Source organism: Panthera onca, chromosome C1, assembly GCF_046562875.1.
Source record: "Panthera onca isolate mPanOnc1 chromosome C1, mPanOnc1 haplotype 2, whole genome shotgun sequence".
Classification (NCBI taxonomy): Eukaryota; Metazoa; Chordata; class Mammalia; order Carnivora; family Felidae; genus Panthera; species Panthera onca.
The window spans coordinates 193,175,506-193,194,957 of record NC_138346.1 but is presented as its reverse complement, the minus strand read 5'-3'; the positions used below and the strand labels follow the sequence as shown (position 1 = coordinate 193,194,957).

At 45.1% G+C, this 19,452-nt stretch overlaps 1 protein-coding gene across 2 annotated transcripts in view; it reads right to left on the bottom strand.

Annotated features, from left to right (window-relative positions):
* Window positions 1-19,452, bottom strand: part of GRIK3 (glutamate ionotropic receptor kainate type subunit 3) — a 229,878-nt gene that overhangs the window by 81,718 nt on the left and 128,708 nt on the right. For both annotated transcript variants that reach the window (XM_060625295.3, XM_060625294.3), the window contains exon 2: window positions 9,401-9,577. In XM_060625295.3, coding sequence (XP_060481278.1) covers window positions 9,401-9,577 — 177 coding nt within the window. The remainder of the gene's footprint in view (window positions 1-9,400; window positions 9,578-19,452) is intronic.

The window sequence follows — 19,452 nt, the reverse complement described above, 5'->3', positions numbered from 1 at the left end:
GAGGTGCAATAGCCACCCCGTACTCACAAAGCAAGTACAGTGCTTATCTGGGGACAGAGTCATCAGTGGTGGTGAGCAGAGCCAGAGAGGACGAAATAAGAGCCCCTGATCAAGTGGAATCTTGGGCTTTGGTTATATGAACCAGTACGCTCTCTTCTTGCTCAAGCCACTTAGGATTTGGTTTTCTGTCACTTGCAACCAGAGGAGCCCTAACCAATCCATCAATAGAGCATCACCAAGCCTGCAGCCACAGGACCGATACTGCATGCACGCATATGAACATGTGGTACATGCGGGAGGCGAGACACAGCGCCTAAGCATCGCTGCACAGGGGGCTCAGACATGTCCTGGCTGCCCCAAGGGCCTCTGGGAATGACCTACTGTGCTCAGGCCACCCCTGGGATTTGCAGAGCCCCAGACGAGAGTACAAATGGAGGTCCACATACTATGTGGCCAAATATTTAAATGCTGTATGTTAAGTCAAGCTAACAAACTGTCACATAAAACACACCCTTTCCTTCTACATTGACAAATACACCTTCATAACAACCTGGAAAGTCAAGTGAGAATGGAGACTTCCCATAGGCAGTGATGTGGGGGAAGGGGGGGCAGCTCCCACCCTGCCCCCTCTCTTTTATTGTCGGCTCCACCGTGAACCATAAGGGGTCCTGCACTCTCCATGTGCACACCCCGCTCCCATGTCCAAGCTCCGTCCACATCTGTGCAAACAGCTGCCCTTTGCTCACCCCTGGAAAGGGCCCAGGCGTGTGATCGTGGCAGTATGGCTGTCCCTCTGGAGGACAGCCCCAGGAAGAGGCTCATGCAGGCCTGGACATGGGCTCAGGATCAAGTGGGTAGGAAATTCAGCGTTCTAGATACTTCTAGGACTAGAAGGGCAGGGCCCAGGCTTCTGGCAGGCAAGTGCGCTTGGTCCCGCTAACCTTTTGTTCTGGAAGGAGACACTGACCAGAGGAGGGTGAGGGCAGCCCCTCCAAAGCACAGACCCAGGGACCCAGAGAAAGGGGCCTCTTGCCTGGGCTAAGGGTGGTACCAATGGATCCAAAGATATAGGGTGTGGTTTTTTTTTTTTTTTTTTGAAGTAGGCTCCACACTCCATGTGGGGCATGAATTCACAACCCTGAGATCGAGAGTTGCATGTTCTAGTGACTGAACCAACCAGGCATCCATCCCTAGGGAGGTTTTGAATTGATCAGAATGGGTGGTCTTCAGGGTACTTTTTCCTCTTCATGAACATCCACTCCCTTCTCTCTCTCTGCCTCCTGGGACCGGGATGTATTATATAAAGTACTTATTCCCCTGAGATTTGTATTTCCCTCAGGAACACTGGAGAATGCCACTTATGGCGCAGGTGAAAGATACAGCACTCTGCGGGGTGGGGGGGGGGGGTGAGCCAGTTATTGTCAGGAGTCTGCTGGAACCACCTGGAATGTGGGACAGGGCAGCCTTGGATGGGAAGCAGCAGGGCCAGCACAGAGAACATCTCCTGGGTGATCAGGGCTCCTCATGGCCAATGCCAGGTGCAGGAAAAGATGCCCAGTGGGGCACGTGGCACCTTCCCAGTACCCCCCTCCAGTTGTAGGACTGGGGACCAAGTTGGGAAAGCACTGCTGTTCCCTGCTGTTCCCACCCTACAGTCAAGAGACCTTGGGCGGCGCTCTGTGTGAGATTAACCAACCCCAGGGATAATAAATCCTTCAAAAACAGGAACCCGGGTTTGCTGGTGTCCAATTTCAGGAAGTTCTCCTTTTGAAAAGGGCTTTCGCCCCAAGGAGGCCATGCTCTGTCCTATACACTCACTGCTCGTTCATGCTGTTCCTCTGCTCTCTGGGTGTATTGAGTGTCTCTTCGGCCACTCTGTCCCCCTGAGAGCAGGTGCTCCCTGAAAGAAGAGACCATGTAGGAGTCCCTTTGTAGCCATGGAGGCTGGATACAACATGAAGGAGATGGTGACAGATGTCCAGGCCTGGTCACCCCCTCTTGCCCACAGCTCGAGGCTGTGAGCACTCTATAAAATCTGTTGGTTTCTCTCATGCTCTGCCTCTCACCCCAGTTTTGAACCTTCTAGCTGTCCTATGAAGTCCCTGGTTTCCACCTGTCTCTACTCTTTTCCTCTTGTCTCTGGGACCCTCTAGTTGATAATTTGGTCACATGACTAGTATGTTTCATTGCCTCACTATCACCTCCAAGAATCTGCCTTTTGGATTTCCCCCTTTGACCTGTGCCTGATACTTCCTAAACCCTCACCCTCACCCAGCCCAACCTCTTAGGTCATGGCCCCTTGCCCAGGCCCAAGGTCTAGGTATCCTGTTTGACTGAGGCAGGGGAGAGTGTTATAATGCAAGTTATGATTCTGCAGAGGATTATAAGAGCGATCTTAAAAAAAATTAAATTAAAAAAAGAGCAATCTTGAAGGAGATTCTGATTTCGACATCAATTGTGAAGACAATGATAAAGGTAATAGCAATGAGAGTTGTCATGGTGAAGACCATACTGTGTGGCTGTTGATGATCGTGGCGATGGCAGTGGCGAAGATGGAAAGGATGATAATGTTGATATTGTCACATGATGGCGAGAGGATGATGACAGGATTGATGATGATAAAAATGTCAGTGCTGTGGCAGTAATGGTGATGACGATGGTAGGCATAATGACGGTGATACAAGTGTTGCTGAGAGAGGAGGTGATGACAATTTGACAGTGATGACAGGAATTGTGGTGATGATGTTGGTATTGACAAGACTGGCGATGACGAAGATGCTGACGCCACGACAGGGATGAAGATGAGGAGAAGGATGACAGTAGGGGTGGTGATGTTGTCAAGGGTGCGAATGGAGGTGATAACAATTCTGATAAGATTGGTGCTGACGAAGATGTCAACGTCATGACTGTGACGATGGTAGTAGGAATGATGGCGATGATGTGGGCACCGATGCGATTGGTTCTGACGAAGATGTCAACGTCATGACTGTGACAATGGTAGGAATGATGGCGATGATGTGGGCACCGATGCGATTGGTTCTGACGAAGATGTCAACGTCATGACTGTGACAATGGTAGGAATGATGGCGATGATGTGGGCACCGATGCGATTGGTTCTGACGAAGATGTCAACGTCATGACTGTGATAATGGTAGGAACGATGGCGATGATGCAGGCACTAATGAGATGGGTGCTGATGAAGATGTCAATGTCATGACTGTGACGATGGTAGTAAGAATGATGGCGATGATGCGGGCACCGATGCGATTGGTTCTGACGAAGATGTCAACGTCATGACTGTGACAATGGTAGGAATGATGGCGATGATGTGGGCACCGATGCGATTGGTTCTGACGAAGATGTCAACGTCATGACTGTGACAATGGTAGGAATGATGGCGATGATGCTGGCACTGATGAGATTGGTTCTGGAGAAGATGTCAACGTCATGACTGTGATGATGGTAGGAATGATGGCGATGATGCGGGCACCGATGTGATTGGTTCTGACGAAGATGTCAACGTCATGACTGTGATGATGGTAGGAATGATGGTGATGATGCTGGCACTGATGAGATTGGTGCTGATGAAGATGTTGCTGCCTGGCAGTGATTGGTGGTGATGGCAGGTGCTGATGACGTCAAGAATGGAGGTGAAACCACTGTATCACTGATGGTGATCACAGTCATTGTGGTGACGGCGCACTGGCATCTGTAGTGGTGACAATGGTGGTGGTAGGAAGACGATGGCTATACGGGCTTCCATCCTGCCAGAGATGCGGTGACTACATGTCACTGCTGGGTGGCAGTAAGCATCAGTTCTGCCTTTCACCCATTTCTTCTCTTTGGCCTCTCTCCGCATCCCTTTTTCTGTCCTCTCCACGTTCCTTTCAGCTTCTGAGGATCTTCCAGCCTGGAAGAGCACTGCTGCCCCCGAGGGACCAGGGCAGGGGTTACAGCAGCGGCAGCAGCTTTATCCCCAGATGTTTCCAGGGCAGCAGCCAACTCTTGTTCTGGCAGCCCTGAGCACCCACTGCAGTAATTACATTATTTGTAGCTTCAATTTGGAATCCATTTTCTGGTCATTTTACAGTAACTCAGTGGTTCACAGTCATTGCGGGAGTCCACAGCCTGAATGCAGCCCCCCTCCCCCTCTTTCCATGGCAATTGTAGTTATAGCACAAATTATCCCAATCAATTTGTGTCTTAAAAGGAATTGAGCAGCCCAGAGAATAAGTGACGGCAGAGGAGCCTGGGGAGTGCTGGGTCGATTCCAGGCCCGCTCCGGTCAGGCTTGGAAGAAAACACAGGCGCTCTCTGGGCTGCTGGCTCGGGCACCGTTTGGCAGTCACTCATCTTTTAATTTTCCACAAAACATTTAAAAATAAAGACAATACATGAAAGTCCCTCTTAATGGGGAAAAGGCCTCTTGGGCCTCATGTGGAGGGAAGGACTAATTCAAACAGAGCTGGCGGGCACACAATGCCAGGCTCCGAGCCTCTGCGCCCGCTCACCCCGCGGGGCCCAAGGTGGCTGGATCCAGCTGTGATGGCAGAGTTTATCATTACCAATCGGTGAGTTAGAATGAAGCCCAAGGTCATCCCCCAGAAGAGTCCTAACGATGCTCCTGAGGACTACCTTTTTGAAAACCAAAGATCAAAAGAAAAAATAAAGATCACGGAAATCAGGGGTTCCCTGAGAAATGGAGAGTGACTAAAGGGGAGCACGGTCCAACCACAGAAATGCCCTCAGGGTCAGACACGGGTGGTTCCAACCACAGCAGGGGTCTATCTTAGGTACATTATCGGAGGGGCATTAAGGGAAAGTGATGGCAGAGAGGGTCCTCTTCAAAAATGTTTTTATTGAGGGGTGCCTGGGTGGCTCAGTTGGTTAAGCGACCGACTTCGGCTCAGGTCACGATCTCGCAGTTTATGAGCTCGAGCCCCGCGTCGGGCTCTGTGCCGACAGCTCGGAGCCTGGAGACTGTTTTGGATGCTTTGTCTCCCTCTCTCTCTGACCCTCCCCACTCACACTCTGTGTCTGTCTCTCAATAATAAATAAACGTTAAAAAATAAAAAAAAAATTTTATTGAGATATAACACAATACAGCAAAGTGTAGAGTCAAGGCACAGACTCCTATGAAATTTTACATGTAACTGCACTCACGTAACTACTGCCTGGATCAAAATATAAAACGTTTCCAACACCTAAGAAGGTTATCTCTTCCCTTTTCCAGAACACACACTTCATACTCCTCCCTCCCCCAGAGGGGACCACTGTTCATTCACTCAACGTTATATCTGCAAGGCTCATCCATGATGTTTTGTGTAGGAAGAAATGTTTTCTTTTCTTTTTTTTTTTATTGCTCGTTCAAATTCCTTTGTATAACTATACCCCAATCTGTCCATTCTCCCGTCGATGGACCTTTATTTCCCACGTTTGGCTATTATCAATAAAGTGGCCAGGAACACTTCCAAACAGCTCCCCTGAGAGGCTCCACCAGTTTTCACTCTCACCAACACTGCGTCGAAAAAATAAACCTCAGCTCCTACCTCTCACCGTGCACAGAAAATCGATGTAAGACAGATCATAGAGCCAACTCTGAAAGACAAAACAACAGAGCTTCTAGAGCACGGGAGAAAACCTTCATAACTTTAGGACAGGCACATATAGAACCCAAAGCCATTAGATGTAATGGAAAATATGGATAAATCAGACTTCTTCAAATTAAGAACTTTGTTCCTCAAGAGACAGTAAAAAGGCAAGCTAGCTTGTGGCACCTCTACGCGGTGCGTTAAGTCCCACAAAGGACTCCTACCCGCCCTACGTAAAAGACTCCTACAAGCCAATAAGAAAATGACAAGCAACTCCATTTTAAAAGTGGTTGAAAGCCTCAAAAATCACTCCGGGAAAGAGAAACTTCAGATGCCCTATTAGCATATGAAAAGATGCTCAACATCTCCGGTCACCAGGGAAATACAACGTACAACTCTAATGAGATATCCATCACATGAACCACCAGAAACAAAACTGACTTCACCCGTAGTGTTTGTGACGACGTGGAGCGATTGCCACTGCCATCGGATGCCCAAGGGGTGGGTGCTGTAACTTGGAAAGCTGTCTCGCTGACCATATGGCATCCTGTGACCTCGTACTTCTAACTCCTGGGTGTCTACCCACCAGACAATGTGCACACTTGCGTGCCACAAGACATCTACCAGAACGATCAGGGCAGCGCTACCCTGTGGGCCCAAATGGAAGTAACTCGAATGTCCGACAATAAATTGAGTTTTCAAAATTGTGGTGTGTTCATATAATGGGACACTATACAACAATGAAGAAGAGACTCCTGCTATATTCAACATCCTAGATGAATCTCACAGGTATATTATACACGCTGAAAGTACACACTGGTATTCTATTTACGAGGAGTTCAAAAACAGGCAAAACGATGTATGGCACCAGCCGTCAGAACAATGGTTCTTTAGCACAGCAGTGAAAAGACAAAAAGGTGGGTAATCTAGCAGAAGATATGGACAATGGTCACATAATTACACACACACACACACACGCATATCCATGGATCAAGGTTGTGAAAGAAAAGTCCAGAGTTTTATGAGGTGAAGACTTGACCTGGTTTGGGGACTTGGGGAAGGCTCCCCCGAGGACCTAGACAAATGGCAGGGCAGAGGTGGGACAGGGGAAGGGCATTACAAGCAAAGAGAACAGCATGTGCAAAATCCGTGAGGTGGGAGGAAGCATGGCACCCGGAGGATGGCAGGTAGGGCTGGAACCCAGAGGCCGAGGGAGCGTATGGCACAAGAGTGGCTGGAAGGTCACATTTGGGCTAGACTGGACAGACCCCCCCTTGGGCTCTGATGATTTGGGGGAAGAAAAACAGGACACGCCATTCAGGCTTTTAAGCCAACAAGGCATGTGGTGGGGGATGGTGTGTGTGTGTGTGTGTGTGTGTGTGTGTGTGTGTGGCTTTGGTCACTTGGATCGGTCTGACTGGACTTCCAGAGCTGGGTGGTTCTGTCTCAGGCCTAGTCACCCACCACTTGGCAGTTCCACATAGTTTGGGACTCTAAGTTCCTGCTGGAGGAAGTGCCTCAGAAGGCTCTGGAGTTCTGCCCTGAGCTCAGTGCTGGCTGGGGAAGGCCCCTATGCTGACTCACAAGTGTGCTGCTAAAGAGCTGTCATATTATTTTAGTGATTTTTAGGAAAAAAAAACGAACAGAATACCCAGCCTAGCCCTTTGGGGTCTTTGTGCCCACGTGAAACTCTGTTCTGATTCCAGGCATTTGTTCTATGTCCTCACCTTTTCACTGAGGAGTTTTGGTTGAGTTCAGTTACTTTCTAGCTGGACGAGGCCAGGCAGAGGATGCCAGCAGGAACTCTCAGTAGGGAGGTGGATATCTGACTGCACGGCGTTGGCCACAGGGCACGCGGATAGAGAGCTGGGAGGACGCAGGTAGGGAGGGGGGCATACCAGCACAGGGAGAAGGGTGATGGGCAAAGAACCACTCTTCGAGACTAACAGCATGGGGATGCTCTAGTCTGTCTGCAGGTTGGCTCTGAGACTCAAGGCAGCGGTCTCAAAAATGTCAGGGAATCGTGCTCAATGTCAGGAACCCTGGGCCCTTCAGCTCACAAGGCACGGAGGAGCAGGGAGGCGGGACAAGACCCAGGAGTGGAGAAAGTGCCTGTAGATGTGAGGCCCCTTAACCTGACGACTCGGCGGGTAGAGAGCAAGACAGCCAATGTAATAAGAGCAAAGTCATGCTAGACACTGTTCTAGGCGCTTCACAGAAGCGTGTCCACTTTGCAGATGAGAAAACTGAGGCACAGGGTATTTTGTTCAAGGTCACAACTAGTATCAGCGTGGACAAGGTGTAAGGCTAGGCACTCTGGCTCCAAGCTCACGCTACACTGCCTTTCTGTGTTAAGATGTCTACCCACGATGGGGCTTTGGAAAACAGAACCAGCATCAGGAAGCACCTTGGCAGATTTATACCTGGGAGCCCACGAGACCATGATTAGCTATTGGTAACCCCTTAGGAAGACCAAGGAGATCTTCCCAAGATACATGAATGATGCTGTCCCTAAGCTTAGCTGACAGCGGGCCTGGGTAACGATGCTCAGACTTCCACGCTCCATTCTCACATCATTCATTCATCTATTCACTCAATAATTATTTCATTGAGCACTTACACTACACACCAGTCTTTTAGGTGCCAGGGCTACATCAGCTACCAAGAGAGAGCCTTCCTTTCAGTAGTGTTGGAGAGAAGGGGAAACACATCAAACACACACCATCATTTAGCTACAAATTGTGATAAGGGCCTTGAAGAAGAAAAGCAAAGGGCTATGATGACAAATTATAGGAAGGATGACCTTGTCTTTCCTGGGAGTGAGATTCCTTAGGCCTGAGATTTTATAAATAGAGTTCCGTGGACATCTAGGGATATACGGAAGCTATTTCTAGAGTTGTTTGAGCCTCTAAGTTCATTTCAGTTAAATACATGTGTGTGAGTGTGTGTGTATAAACTATATTTTTAAAACAGTAACAAGAAAAGCGTATGTGTATACTCAAATGTGCTATACGACGCACTGGGAACTGTGAGCTCATTCAGGTATTGGCAAGTTGCCTTGTTTTTGTTTTTTGTTTTTTTTTTCACCTGAGAATGTTGGAATAAAGTTCTCCAGTCATTTCTGTGCAGTTACAGGAACTTATTGTGAGTGTGTCACTAATAAGGAAGGCTGCAACCCAACATTTATTTTGTTTCTTAAAACTCAGGTGTGGGGAAAGCTGATTGGATTTACTAAGACCTATTTTTATGACTTATAATTTTCTTGTTACTGTGAAGCTAAAATAAAGCATGGAAATGTATGGAATGTCAAACTTAAAGTTTTACCCACAGCCTCTGGGGTGAAATCATTGTAGCCATAGAAGCAACTTCATTGTTTTCAGTAGGTCTTTTTATGGCAAGGAAGTGTTGCATATTTGAACTTATACATTATTTGTTTTATAGGTATTTTAAGTATTGTTATCTGGATAAGATTTCAATTAAAAAAAAACAAGTTTGAAAATGCCAGCTTCGGTTCAAAGATGTTGGGGATCTGATGCGACCTCTCCAGTCCCATCTCAGACCCCCATTCCTCATCCTCCCCCTGCTCCCATGGCCCCTCATTCCCTCATGGCACCTGCCAGTGCCTGGAAATTCCTGATGGACACCTGGGGGATGACACAGCCTAAGCTGAGCTGGGAATGAGGCAGGACCCCAACCCAGACAGAATAGACTCTAAGCTTCAAGCCCACCAAGAGCTCTGGCCTATTTTCAGGACCCTGGATAGCAAACAGGCTCCTCCTTTATCCCCAAACCTGGAAGACAATACTCACCCTTTTTGGTGGCCTCGAAGCTGTCGTGAAAGTGAATCCTCTGGATATCATAGGTCAAGGTTGTGTTGGGCAGCAGAGTCCTATTCCTGTTGATGATGTTGGCAGAAAATCGAAAGGCATGCTCCTCAGCATTCATGACCTGGGCGTTGGGGCCATCTGCATACTCAAAGATTCCTCCTGCGAGAGAGAGGTAAAATCATGTGTGCTGGGGAAGGAGGGGCATGCTAACAAAGATGTTTGGCTCAGAAGGTTTTATGGGCAAGATTTTCCCCTAAAAAAATGTTCAACAATATCCTAGATAATTCCTATACGTAGAAATTGTGCCAGAGCATAAGAAATAGGAAAATTCTCCTAGTTCATTTCACTCAGCCAGGGACTGGGAAACAGAGCCAAATAAAATGACCAACTTATTAATACCGCTATGAAAATTTTCAACAGAGTGCTTGCCAGTAGAATCTATTAGAATGTGACAAGGATAACATGACCAGGTAGAGTTATAGTCAATATAAAGAAAGGGTGGTTCAACATAAAGAAATCTATGAATATCATTCCATTACATCAATAGTTCAAAGGAAAAAAAAGAACACATGATCAACTCACAAGATGCAGAAAGGCATTTGATAAAATCCAATAGACACTGCTGTTAAGAACGCTTCATAAACTAGCACTAGAAAAGTCACCGCCTTGAAACATCTTTAGCTCAAATCTGCCTTCAATATCACACTAATGGTGAACACTAGAGACATTCCCATTAGAGAAATAAAGGAGGGATAAAGATCCACGCCACACCATTAACCAACAAAATAAGAAAAAGAATTTAGAGGCACACGTCTTGGAAAGAAAAAAAATCCTTGCAAATGTTATAAATGACTTCCTACAACCCCTTAATCCCCCAAAACAAACACTAGTTAAGAACTAGTAGGAGGGTCGAGTTAGATGATCAGTTAGCATAAATTAACACCATTTCTCTATATCACCAACAATCAGTAAGAAAACCTAATTGCAAAAGATCTCCTTTATAACATCGACAAAAACATTAAATAACTAGTAATAGAGCAAATAAGAAGTATGCAATTTCAGCATTAAAAATGACAACAACACTACAGTAGGGAGATATAACAGTAAGTTTAAATGACAAGGCATGTTCTGTTCCAGGATAGTTAGGCCCAAGAATGGAGGTGTCAGTTTATTCCAAATTAATTTTTCAGTTAATTTAATGCAACTCCTATCAGAATCATAGAAGGGTTCTTCTTTTACTTGACAAGATGACTGTCAAATGCATCTGGAAGACTAACCGGGAGGTAACAGCCTGAAGAGAAGAGAGGTGATCTATACTGCCAGATTTAAAATGGATCATAAAAGCCAAAATAATTAAAAACATGTCCTAATGGCATATGAAAATACAGACAGATCAACGGAATGAGATAAAAAGCCCCCAGAGAGAGATTTAAGTAGAGATGAGTATTTAAGACATGACAAAGGTGGCCATTTCCAATCAGTAGGTAAAATATAAATTATTCATTAATTGTGCTGAGACAATTATTCCATTATTTGGGAGAAATTTAAGTTAGATTCCAATCTTAAGCCATATATCAAAATAAGTTCCAAGTGGATTAAAGATTAAATAGCAAGGAAGTCAGGGAAGGAAGGAGGAAAGAAGACAGTATAAAAGTACCAAAAAAGAAAATATAGGTGAATGTTACACAATATTGAGGTGGAGGAGGCCTTTCCAGGAATTACAGTAAAGTCAGAAACCATAGGAGAAATATGGATAACTCTACAGAAATAATATATATCAAATAATAATCTATCAAAACTACCATAAACAAAATTAAATGGCAAACATCGAACTTGGAAAAATATTTGTAACTTACTTGGCCGTATAAAAGTTGATGATCTTATTTAAAAAAAAATAAACACTTAATGAAAAAAAACCCAAATACTCCAATAGAAAAATGTGCAAAGGATAGTTCCCTAAAGAAAAAAAAAATGACACGGGGCACCTGGGTGGTTCAGTCGGTTGAGCATCTGACTTCAGCTCAGGTCATGATCTTGTGGTCTGTGAGTTCGAGCCCTGCGTCGGGCTCTGTGCTGACAGCTCAGAGCCTGAAGCCTGCTTCAGATTCTGTGTCTCCCTCTCTCTCTCTCTCTGCCCCTCCCCCACTCATGCTCTGTCTCTCTGCCTCTCTCAAAAATAAATAAACATTGAAAAAAAATTTTTAAATAATACAAAGGAGCTGTTAACGTATTAAGAAATGTGTATCCTCTCTAAACATCAAATAAACTCCATTTCAACCATCAGTGAGATACTATGTTTTGTCCATCCCGTGGGCAAACACAAAACAAATTATAACACCCAGCTTTGCTGAGTGTGTTTAGAAACAGACGCCTGCCTAACTTTTGGTGGAAGTGAGAACTGGTACACCCCGCCTTCCCGGTGGCTACCAGAAAATATCAAAAGCCTTAAAAATGCTCAGGTCTTTGACTCAATACGTTTTGACTCAATTTCTTTGGTTTCTAGGAATTGACTCTGACAGCAATGGTGGACACACCAATCATGCGTGGGGCAGGGGGTCTTGAGACGTCCAACACCAGGGACAGAGTCAATAAACCACAGTAAGCTGTATATTTCCATGTCATAGCAAAAATTTAATGATTTGGAACCTCCCACGACGTAGTTTTAAGTGAAACGCAAAGGTTATAAGGTGCAGTGTGATTCCATGTCGGTAGAGGAAGAACGGAAGGAAGGAAGGAATGGAAGGAAGATGAGGAATTTCTACTACTGACATAAAAATAGGAGATGTTTTCAAAACCGCACAGGTGAACGGTCCCATGAGGTAGATTTCTATGTTGTTCTTCGTGCTTTTCTTTATTTTCCAAATGAAGCTTTTATGTTTTCTTTCTTCACTCCTTTAAGGAACCAACTTTATCAAGGTATGATTTACATTGAGAAATTCCACAACATGCGCCTTGTTTTAAGTGCATGGTGACTTGTGGTGAATGTACTGACTTGGGTGGCTACCGTCACAATCCTGAACATTCCCGTCACCCCAGTAAGATTCCTTGTGCCCATTTAAAGTCAATCATAGTTTCCGCCCCCAGCTGAGGCAAGCACTAATTTACTCTCTGTCTCTAGAGATTCCTCTTTTCTGGACATTTCCTATAAATGGAATCCTATAAATGGAAGAAGAAATAGGTGGTCTTCTGTGTCTGGCTTCTTTCACTTAATATATTTTTGAGCCTTACCCATGTTGTAGGGTGTCTCAGTACCTCATTCCTTTTGACTGTTAAATAATATTACTTTCTACAGATGTGCCACAGTTTCTTTATTTGGGTTATTTCCATCATTTTGAAATTTTTTTTTAAAAGTTTTTCTTAATGTTTATTTATTTTGAGAGAGAAAGAGAGAGAGCGTGTGCACGCACTTTGGGGGAGGGGCAGAGAGACAGAGACACAGAACCCGAAGCAGTCTCCAGACTCTGAGCTGGCAGCACAGATCCCAACCCGGGGCTCGAACACATGAGCTGTGGGATCATGACCTGACCTGAAGTCGAAGCCTGAGCTTAACCGACTGAGCCAGCCAGGAGCTCCTGAAAAAAAATGTTTTAAGTGAGTATTTTAAGGGGTGCCGGATGGCTCAGTTGGTTAAGCATCCAACTTCAGTTCATGGTACGATCTCACAGTTTGTGAGTTCAAGCCCCGAGTCGGGCTCCGTGCTGATAGCTCAGGGCCTGGAGCCTGCTTCCGATTCTGTGTCTCCCTCTCTCTGCCCCTTTCCTGCTCACACTCTGTCTCTTTCAAAAATAAATAAAATTAAAAAAAATTTTTACGTGAGTATTTTATGAAAAGATGCTTAATGTCATTCATCATCAGGAAAATACAAATCAAAGCCACACTGAGATGCCACCTCACACCGGTCAGAATGTCTAAAATGAACATATCCGGAAACTATACATATTGGTGAGGATGTGGAGAAGTGGGAACCCTCTTGCACTGTTGGTGGGAATGCAAACTGGTGCAACCACTCTGGAAAACAATATGGAGGTTCCTCAAAAAATTAAAAACAGAACTACCTATGACCCAGCAATAGCACCGCTAGGAATTTACCTGAGGGAAACAGGAGTGTTGATGCATAGGGGCACATGTACCCCAATGTTTAAAGCAGGGCTTTCCACAACAGCCAAATTATGGAACGAGCCTAAACGTCCATCAACAGATGAACAGATAAAGAAGATGTGGTTTATATACACAATGGAATACTACTTAACAATGAAAAAGAATGAAATCAAGCCATTTGCAGCAACGTGGATGGAACTGGAAGGTATTATGCTGAGTGAAATAAGTCAGTCAGAAAAAGACAGATATCGTATGTTTTCACTCATAAGTGGGTCTTGAGAAACTTAACAGAAGTCCAGGGGGGAAGCGAAGGGGAAAAAAATCGTTACAGAGAGGGAGGGAGGCAAAGCACAAGAGACTTTTAAATACAGAGAACAAACTGAGGGTTGATGGGGGCGGGGGAGAGGGGAAAATGGGGGATGGGCATTGAGGAGGGCACCTGCTGGGATGTGACCGGGTGTTGTATGTAAGCCAGTTTGACAATAAATTATATTAAAAAAAAATAAAGCGAGTATTTTAAAAAGTGGATAAATAAACCTGCACCCCTGCCTCAGGCCTCCAGCAGGCTTACGATTTGTAACATGTAGTGTGTATGCACGTGAGTGTGTGTGGGTGTGCATAAACGGGCTGGGCGCACGCATAAAACAAGACGAGAAGAACTGTACCCCAAACCGTCAAGAGGGGTTCTCTCTGAGTGACAGGATTATGGGTGACTTTAATTCCCTTCTTTGTGTTTTTCTGTACTTTCCAAAAGTTCTACAGTGAACATGTGTTATATTTCTAATCAGAAAAGCCATCATGTGACTGTGTGTATGTGTTTAAAGGAAAATAAATGATCAAAATACCATATGATCTGGTAATTCTAGGGATTTTAATTTAATGCTGGGGAGTCAGCATTTCTAGGGATATAAATTTAGAGTAAGTTAGAGACACATAAACACATTTATGTACAAGGATCTTCTTGACTATGATATTGAAAAAAATAGAAACAATTTAATGTCCCAAAGTAGGAAATTACTCAATATATTAAAAGCCAGCCATATGGCAGAACAACTTGCAGGCATTAAGAGTCAGGGTAGGGGCGCCTGAGCAGTTCAGCTGGCTAAACATCTGACTCTTGATTTCAACTCAGGTCATGATCTCACCGTCGTGAGATCAAGCCCCACATAGGGCTCCATGCAGAGCGTGGAGACTGCTTGGGATTCTCTCTCTCAACCCCTGCTCTTGCTCGCTTGCGCTCTCTCAAAATAAATAAATAAACATTAAAAAAAAAAAGAGTCAGGGGTGCCTGGGTGGTGGCTCAGTCGGTTAAGCGTCCAACTTCGACTCAGGTCATGGTATCTCGGTTTGTGAGTTCGAGCTGTGCTGACAGCTCCGAGCCTGGAGCCCCCTTCGGATTCTGTGTCTCCCTCTCTCTCTGCCCCTCCCCTGCTTGTGCTCTGTCTCTCTCTCTCAAGAATAAATAAAATACTAAAAATAAAAAATAAAAAATAAAGAGTCAGGGTATAGGATGGCATGATATGGTGCCCAGCATTTGCTGCAAAACAAAAGGGGAAGGGTGAGTGTGTGTGAAAAGGATACAAATGGGGCATAAAGGTGAGGAGTTGCTGATCATTGGGGCCGGATGGTGTCTGCAGATGCTTATTACTGTTCTCGTAAAAACTCACGAGACTCAGACGGAAACCTAGTAGAAATTAAACAGCTCATCAAGGAGCCAGCGTACAAATAGAGACAACATATAGCCTTCCTATATATCAACAATAAACCGTGAGGAATTATAAGGAAAAAGAGAGACCCTATTCACAAAGGCAACAATAAGAAAATAAAATACTTTACAATAAATGTGCAATTCTTATACCAAGGAAACCACAAAACTTTACTGGGGGACATAAAAAACTGGAATAAATGGAGAGGCATAACTTTCTCCTGGAAGAGAAGGCTCAATATTGTAAAGATGTCAGTTCTCTTCAAATTAATTTATAAATTTAATGCAACTCCAATTAAAATCAAAAAGGACATACCAGAAGGGCATACACGAAAATGTTAACAGAGGTTCTTTCTAGAAAGTAAAAAGATAATGGATTGCTTTTGCTTAGTGCTTTTTTTCCCCAAGTCCTCTGCACCAAGCAAGAGCTTTGGTAATAAGGAAAAAGCTTTAAAAGAATGCTCTTAAGGAATACTTAATGTTATAGGAAATGCTCATTCTTCACCCCCCACCCCACCGAAGCAACAAAATTATATTACAGTTTGAAATCTATTTATCAAGGTAAAAGCACATTATCTATATTTACAGAAAAAAGACTGGAAAGATTTGTACCAACATCTGATCGATGCACATCTCTGGACAGAAGGGGCTTATGGATACGTTTCCCTTGCTCTTTGTATTATCTTGATTTTTCTAGGTTATTCACAATAAATATGCATTTTTTTGTATTTGAACATGTAAAAATAAAAAAAAAATGTATCAAAGAGAGCCTGGGAAGAAGTCCGGTCACTATAGATCCCATCCCAAATGAGGGTCAAAGGTCATGGGACAAGGAGCCATTTCCTAGGGCTTCACATCTTCCCGGCCTCTCACATCCTGGTGGGGAGGAAAGGAGAGAGGTTGATATCTCACAAGGGTGGTGACACATCTCAGGCACTGAGACCCCAGCCTTGGGGATATGCGATTCAGTTCCATAAACAACCACCAACCTCTACCACATGCCTACCTGTCACCGGGTCCTAGGACACCAAGAGAAGTTGCCACCAGGCTCCTGCTTCTCAAGGAGTGCTTAGGCAACAATAAGCAGAAAATACCCAGCACCTGTGTGGTGCTTAGCTGTTGGATATAAAAGCCATCTGGAAAATGGGTACATACTACCAATGGTTGACCATGGCAAGGAAGAAAATGATGTAACTAAATGCACGTCACATGGAGAGAATTTAGCTTATGGTAATTCTTTATTTTTTTATTTTTTTAATGTTCTATTTATTTTTGAGACAGAGAAAGACAGAGCATGAGCAGGGGAGGGGCAGAGAGAGAGGGAGACACAGAATCCGAGGCAGGCTCCAGGCTCTGAGCTGTCAACACAGAGCCTGACACGGTGCTCGAACTCACAAACCGCAAGATTGTGACCTGAGCCCAAGTCAGACACTCAACTGACTGAGCCACCCAGGCGCCCCTCATGGTAATTCTTAAAGGAAGACACAAACAATGCCATTTATTTATTTTTTAATTTTTAATTTTTTTAACATTTTATGTATTTTTGAGAGACACACAGAGACAGAGTGTGAGTGGAGGAAGGGCAGAGAGAGAGGGAGGCCCAGAATCCGAGGAGGCTCCAGGCTCTGAGCTGTCAGGACAGAGCCTGACGTGGGGCTCGAACTCACGAACCGCAAGATCGTGACCTGAGCTGAAGTCAGCCGCTTAACTGACTGAGCCTCCCAGGTGCCCCCAAACAATGCCATTTATAAAAACAAAATGAATTTTAAACTTCCACGTTTTAGGGCAGAGGGTGGCAAACTTTTTCTGTAAAGGATCAGATAGTAAATATTTTTGGTTTTGTGGGCACGATGGTCTACTCAACTTTCCCACTGTAACATGAAAGTGATGGACAGCATGTAAACAAACAGGTGCAGGTGTGTTTCAATAAAACTTTATTTACAAAAACAGGTAGCTGGCTGGATTTGGCTGGTGGGCTGTATGTAGTTCATCCCCTCTTCTAGGGAAGGGCAGCCTTTATCTTAGAGGTAAAAGGACTTCAGGGCCCGGATGGAGAAGAGAACACTGTGATAGTACTAAATTGCCGGGCAAAGAAAAGGAAAGATGCAAGGTTGAGTTCTGAACCAGGAGGATGGGAGAAGGGCCCAAGAGGAAGGGAACAGGCATGATGTGGACCCAAAAAGGGAGACAGGAAAAGAATATGACTCATGGCCAAAACCAGAGGAGACCAGTATGAAATCCTTCACGGCAGGAAAGAGTTGTGGTAGTACAGTGATGCCCGGTGCTTAGTTTTCTGTGAGCCTGCACTGTGCTGTCACCTCCCTTCCTTACAGGAGCCCTGACATTTAGTAGAGTTGCCCGCAGAAAGTGGACACCAGCTTGTGCTCTTTGGGGGAAGTGACGAAAGGTGGGCAGCGCCCAGCACAAGGTGAATTGGGCAGAAAGAAGATAAGAAGTAGAGAAGGTGGGAGAGAGAGAAGAGAAGTTGGAATAGGAGAGGTTCGGAGAAACTGGAAGCCCTGGAGGATCCTCAGAGACACGGCGTGGAAGAGGCGGCCCCTCCCCTGCTCCCAAGCAGGGGTGCAAGGATGGGCGTCATTCTACTTGAACATGTAAGGGCAAGGTGATCCCTAAAGTTGAATGTCTCGGGACACCAAGGCAGTACGTATCTGGGTACAACACAAAGGTTGAGAGAGCAGGTTCTGGATGTAGCAGACCCGGGTTTGAATTTTCCCTTCATAGGGTGCCCTTTTCTCTAGAGAACTGTTCTCAGTTGAAGGGAGCCACTTTGCCCAAGAGGTTCCACCACTCATCTTGGCCCCGGGGACAGTCTGCAGCCACTGATAACTCATGAACACTGGGGCTCAAAAGTGTGGTCCCCTTGCCTCAAGATGGGAATAACTGTATGCATGTATGCAAGAGCCCGCCCCCCCGCCCCCGCCCGAGCACCTCCATATTGCATCTGGCAAAGGCCAGATCTTACCTGGGCCGTATCTTTGCCTAGCCCGGTCTGCTTCTCTACCCTGATTTGCCTATCCCCCTACAGAATTTTCCTAAAGAGCTCTCTTCCCCTCTATCAACGTCATGCATCCCAATCTCTGCCTCAGGCTCTGCATCTGGGAGACCTGATCTAAGATGGGGGTGACATTACTCCAGAAGAAGTATCAACCACACTTTACCTTTCCATGCTTTTGAAGGAAGGGAAAAGGGGCACCGAACCTCATCAATTGATAAACCATCAAGGGTTCTTCTACCCTCTCCCTACTGGGTCCTCTTGACCCCTTTCCCTTTTGTGCAGGGGGCTTCTACAGACCAGGGAGCTTTGGGAGCTCAGAGTCTGATAGGGTAGGGCCCTGACTCAAGCTCCGCCCCATGGAAGAAAGGCTGCTTTGGGTCTTGGCTTCTGGAAAGAGCACCCTGCCCCACTTAGATGCAGTTCCCCCATTCAATTGGCTCCCCTCCATTTTCTCCCTTCCCATACATTCCTCATGATCGTTATTTAAAGAGGCTAATAAGTAGGTTGGCACCATTGATTAATGCATAATCTTAATCATGATTGCATAGTGTAATTGGCATTAATTTGAAGAGCCAGTTCATTATGAAAATAATTGTCACTGCTTTCTGCTTTAATAAAATGGAGCAGAGACACCAGGGCTGCTGAGAAAATGGTGTGTGTGTGTGTGTGTGTGTGTGTGTGTGTGTGAGAGAGAGAAAGAGAGAGAGAGAGAGAGGAGAGATGGGTTCCAGAAGATGTAAGCAGGGGTGGAGCACAGCTGGAACTGGAACATTTTCTTTAAACAAGATCTTGAATGGAAAGCTACTGGGTAAAAAAAAAAAAAAAAAATAATAATAATAACAACTAATGTGTCAGAGATGATGCTGAGTGCCTTCCGCACTCTCCATTTAGCACTCACAAGAACCTCTACAACCCATTAGATAGAAGCTATTACTGTTCCATTTCACACAAGAGAAAACTGAGGCCCAGGGAGGTTCAGGTTATATTCAGCTGTTATTAACTACTGTGTAGTAACTTCTCTTCTACAACCAAAGCCAGCTTGTTAGAGCCAACTGTGAAATTTTCAGAATTTGTAAGTGAGCTGGCAGCTTGAAATCAGCCATGATGAAAGTATTTACACCACGGAAATAAGCAGATGCTACAAATTAGGACTTTTTTTTCTGGAAAGTGTGCTTCCTAGCACACCGCTGCCCAAGCCTATTTCCATCATCTGGG